At 51.4% G+C, this 5379-nt stretch overlaps 1 protein-coding gene across 1 annotated transcript; it reads left to right on the top strand.

Moving 5' to 3' along the window:
* Nucleotides 494–3508, top strand: LOC8083976 (probable N-acetyltransferase HLS1). Its single transcript, XM_002466358.2, has 3 exons — nt 494–1470; nt 1921–2102; nt 2268–3508. Exons 1-3 carry the CDS (start codon nt 1273–1275, stop codon nt 3118–3120), a joined length of 1233 nt encoding a protein of 410 aa, XP_002466403.1. The 5' UTR covers nt 494–1272; the 3' UTR covers nt 3121–3508.

Below are 5379 nucleotides of genomic sequence, written 5' to 3'. Positions count from 1 at the left end.
GCAAATGACATTTATTTTGGGGTAGAGCAGGGTATTAAAAACTCACAACTTAAAGGATAAAATACTATCTGGATGGGTATTTATCATGTTAAAGAAAGATTGTACATATACTCCTTTCATGCCCGTAAAGAAAGTTGCTTAAGACAAAGATACAATCTACAAAGTCTAACTTTGACTCTTTATTTTTATAAAAAATATTTATTAAAAAGTGGTATATGTATATTTATATGAAAGTATTTCATATGGGTATTTACCATGTTAAAAAAAGAATATAGAAGAACAAGCTTAATTAGTTGCACGCACTAAACTTATTTAGAAAACTTTCAACACCTATATAGCGCAAGATTTTGGACCCTGCTGAAGCTCGAGTTGATATTTGCTAAAAGAAGATTAAGCCTACATAGTACTGAACAAAGTGAAAATGGAAAAGAGCTGGACCCAGTGTACCTTTTTCACCTGGTGGGGCCAACTCCGAGGTCCAAGGGTACACGAAGCCGGTATAAATAGCAGCCGCAAGCGGCTCTCACGCCATCAACGGAGCTGAGCCTGATGAGCAGCAGTGGGCAGCCGCCTTCCCCTGTGTGTTGCGGATCGCTACACCACCACTGTCACCACTCACCACTCAGTTACTCACCACATCCATCCGCGCCCACAGTGAGGCAGTGAGCACTGAGCAGCATCCCCCCTCTGCTATAGCTAGGGAGTAGCATAGTAGCAACCTGTGTGTTCTCTCCGATCCTATTCCTACCTGCCGTCTTCTTCCCTGCAAAGCCTGCGCGGCTCCGCTCCAGAGCTAGCTCCTACACGCCGGCCTGCAGCATCTTTACCACCGCCGCCATCGCCGCCTCTCCTGCTAGCTAGCTGACCCTGAGCCTGAGCTGCATCGATCGATCCCAACCGCGCGCGGTGTGTCCTGTCCTGTTCCCGCGCACGCAATCGCGCCCGCCTAAGCAAGCTAGACGGACGCCGCCAGTTATTGCACCGGCCGGCCGGGGATATCCGCGGGAGTGCGGAGTGGGCGGCGGATAGCTGCGCCGCTACTACTCTAGCTCCTTCGTGCGTGTGTGTGGGGAGGAGTAATTGTGGAGGAGGCAGGCACGCAAAAGGACGCCTGCGCCGGCCCGGCCCTCACGTGATTCATACTTGCGGCCTCCTCACTCCCTTCTTCTTCATCACTCCTCTCGCGTCGCGGCCTCACAACTACTATATCAGCAAGCACCAAACACACCCAGCTCCGGCTGGCCGGCCTCGATCTCGTCTTCTTCCCGGGAGATGGTCGACGCGCCGGCCGTCGTGGTGGTGGTGGTGCGGGCGTACGACGACGCGCGCGACCGCGTCGGCGTGGAGGAGGTGGAGCGCGCGTGCGAGGTCGGGTCCATGAGCGGCGGCGGCGGCAAGATGTGCCTCTTCACGGACCTCCTCGGCGACCCGCTCTGCCGCATTCGCCACTCGCCGGACTCCCTCATGCTGGTACGTATACTAGCTACACGTACCACACCTCTAGTGCTGCTCCCTCTCTCTCTCTCTCTGTCTGCTCTGTCTATACACCCACGTTGTGGTCGTGGCTGCCTGTGCGGGCTGCGGGCCGGCTGCGGCTAAGCACAGTATAGCAAGCACCACAGGCCCAGCGGCCGGCCAGATGCAGCAGGCAGGTGAGGATGTGAGCTGCAAGCGGGCTCGCTCGACCAGTCGACCTATAGCCTACCACCTGTCCTCCGCCCGTCCCCCCATGCCCCTCTCGTCTCCTTTCGCCTCGTCGTGTTTCGTTTCGTTCCGTTCCGTTTCTTCTCACATTCCGGTTCCGGCGTCCCCCGTACGTACGTGCGTGGGTCCCGGTCGGATGGAGGAACTCGATCAGCAACTAATTAATGGACGACTGCCCGAAACGCATGTTTGAACGGCGCCGATATGGAAAAGCAGGTCGCGGAGACAGCAACCGGCCCCAACAGCAGCACGGAGATCGCCGGACTCGTCCGCGGCTGCGTCAAGACCGTCGTCTCTGGCACTGCAGGCACCACCCAGGGCCAGCAGTCCAAGGACGACGACCCCATCTACACCAAGGTTGGCTACATCCTCGGCCTCCGCGTCTCGCCCAGCCACCGGTACGTCGTCGTACTCCTACGTGCCAATCCAACAACAAACGTACTCACGCGTATATAAATAATGTTGTTGTTTTCATCATCAAGAACAAGAATATATATATATATAGTCATAATATGGCTCACTGTTAGTTCACTGTTTCCGTGTGTGTGTGCGCGTGGCTACAGGAGGAAGGGGGTGGGGAAGAAGCTGGTGGATCGGATGGAGGAGTGGTTCCGTCAGAGGGGTGCCGAGTACTCGTACATGGCGACGGAGCAGGACAACGAGCCGTCGGTGCGGCTCTTCACGGGCCGCTGCGGCTACGCCAAGTTCCGCACGCCGTCCGTGCTGGTGCACCCGGTGTTCCGCCACGCGCTCAAGCCCTCGCGGCGCGTTTCCATCGTGGAGCTCGATGCGCGGGAGGCCGAGCTGCTCTACCGCTGGCACTTCGCCAACGTCGAGTTCTTCCCCGCCGACATCGACGCCGTCCTGTCCAACGACCTGTCGCTGGGCACGTTCCTGGCCCTGCCGTCGGGGGCGCAGTGGGAGAGCGTGGAGGCGTTCCTGGCGTCGCCGCCGCCGTCGTGGGCCGTGCTCAGCGTGTGGAACTGCATGGACGCGTTCCGCCTCGAGGTGCGCGGTGCGCCGCGCCTGATGCGCGCCGCGGCGGGCGCCACCCGGCTCGTGGACCGCGCCGCGCCGTGGCTCGGGATCCCCTCCATCCCGAACCTGTTCGCGCCGTTCGGGCTCTACTTCCTCTACGGCCTGGGCGGCGCGGGGCCCGACGCCCCCAGGCTCGCCCGCGCGCTGTGCCGCGAGGCGCACAACATGGCGCGGGACGGCGGGTGCGGCGTCGTGGCCACCGAGGTGGGCGCCTGCGAGCCCGTCCGCGCCGGGGTGCCGCACTGGGCGCGCCTCGGCGCCGAGGACCTCTGGTGCATCAAGCGCCTAGCGGACGGCTACAGCACCGGCGGCCCGCTCGGGGACTGGACCAAGGCGCCGGCCAGGCACTCCATATTCATCGACCCGAGGGAGCTTTAAGCTCATGATAATAAATACACTTAATTAGTAGTACTTAGGCCTTTAGGGTTTTTCTCGGACCGTCGTCCGATCGATCCCGTATCCGACGGCTCCTAGTCCTAGCTAGTAGCTAGAGAGAGGGGGCTAGCTTCCCACCCTTTTGCGTTTTCATTTCAATACTTAGCCGTAATTTCAGCTAGAGAACCTAGTTAACTTTTTTTTTTTTGCCTCCTTTGCTTATCTGATGTGAAACACAGCTGCTGCTCTTTCTTCGTCTTGGCTGGAAATGGGAGCAGCTGCTTAGTTGTAACCGGTTCTTAATCGTTGGTTTGGACCAGGGTGGAGACCAGCCAGCCTTTTAGTACCTTCTCCTTTTGTGTCCTTTTCAGAGAACTAGAAAGGTTTGTTAGATTTGCTTCTTTTGTTTGGAGGATATATGGATCCCCTTCCCCACAACGAGATGCTGCCTGCAGTGATCTTGGGATTCTTTGCGAATATCAGCTGGTTGCATATTTGTAGGTAGCTTCTCCGGAATCGGATCCACCAAAGCTTAACTGAGATCGTCGAGACAGCGATCTGCTGGCCAAGAGAGGATGAGAGAATATAATCCTAACATTAATTCTATTTCTGCTTTTTTTTTTTGGTTTCATAGTATCTCAGTTCGCGAAAATTTTTGGATTTTTCTATTGTAGCACTTTCGTTTGTTTGTAGCAAATATTGTCCAATCATAAACTAACTAAGATCAAAAATATTCATCTCGCGATTTACAGACAAACTGTGTAATTAGTTTTTGTTTTCGTCTATATTTAATGTTTTATACATGTGCCGCAAAATTCGATGTGACGAGAAATTTTGAAAAATTTTGGGAACTAAACAAGGCCTATATATCGTTGGCAAAAACATTATTGCCATCGCAAGGAAAATAATCATGAGGGTGGCGTGCTTATGAAATGATTGGATGTGTACCATGGAGGTACTTACCTATGTAGATCGGTTTATGAGTCACCGGTCGTGCCATAGTTAGAATCTTACGATGATGGTGGTGGCTTTTGTTTGTTCGTTTGCAAGGTGCAAACCCCTCCAGTTTCCTTAAAAAAAATTGTGACACCCATTATTGGCTTCATGAACATGAAGATCATGTACAAGGTGTTTATCCGTGATTATGAGCAAAGAGAGAATAATGCTATCACATCATTAAGCACTAGCCACTAGTACAGAGAAGTTAATCCCTGCAGATGCAAACGATGCGTGATGTAGCCTCCGATCCACTAGCTTGTTATTAGCGCCCTTATCAAAGCACTGTTGTGAACTTATGAATCTTATCCATCTTTTAAGCCACTGTACTTGTGTTGTGAACTCATCATGTATGGATCAGTTTTAACGTCGTCCAATCAAGCAACAGACGATTCCCGGTCACTGCAACGATCAGAGACAATACAAGACTTCACTAGCAATAATATTGTGCAGCATGTATTACTTATACGAAGCATCTAAATATTTTTTGAGATTCATGTTGCTGTACTTTTTTCTAATATTTCACACCTTCTCTTCGTTGTTTCACACACTAAGGCCTTATTTAGATTCAATTTTTTTTTGGATTTTGACACTATAACATTTTCGTTTTTATTTGACAAACATTGTCCAATTATGGAGTAACTAGGCTTAAAAGATTCGTCTTACGATTTACAGTGTGCAATTAGTTTTTGTTTTAATCTATATTTAATGTTCGATGCATGTGGCACAAGATTCAATGTGACAGAGAATCTTGAAAAAATTTTAGTTTTTAGATTGAACTAAACCAGGCTAGGGCCTTGTTTAGATCGAAAAAATTTGGATTTCGCTACTTTCGTTTGTTTGTGGTAAATATTGTCTAATCATAGACTAACTAGGGTCAAAATATTCGTCTCACGATTTACGGTCAAACTGTGTGATTAGTTTTTGTTTTCGTCTATATTTAATGCTTCATGCATGTACCGTAAAATTCAATGTGATAAGGAATCTTGAAAACTTTTTGAACGTCGGGTGAGCTAAGGCTAGATAAAAAAACTGCTTTCCTTCACCAGAGCTGCTCCGGTACTGGACTCAGTCAGTTACACGTACGACGAATTGACTTGACAAGAATCCGACCTTGAATGCGGAGACTGTTGAGGACAACAGCGTGAAAAGCGATGCCGGGCTTATGACCAATCCGGCAATCCGCCGTCCGTCGATGTGTTCCGGTGGAGTGGAGTGGTGTGCTCGGCGCATGGAGTTGCCGCCGCCGTGGCCTGCGGCCTGCCG

Source organism: Sorghum bicolor, chromosome 1 (genome assembly GCF_000003195.3).
Source record: "Sorghum bicolor cultivar BTx623 chromosome 1, Sorghum_bicolor_NCBIv3, whole genome shotgun sequence".
NCBI classification, from domain to species: Eukaryota; Viridiplantae; Streptophyta; class Magnoliopsida; order Poales; family Poaceae; genus Sorghum; species Sorghum bicolor.
Note: the sequence above shows the minus strand (reverse complement) of the source record. Positions and strands in the feature narration are given on the sequence as shown.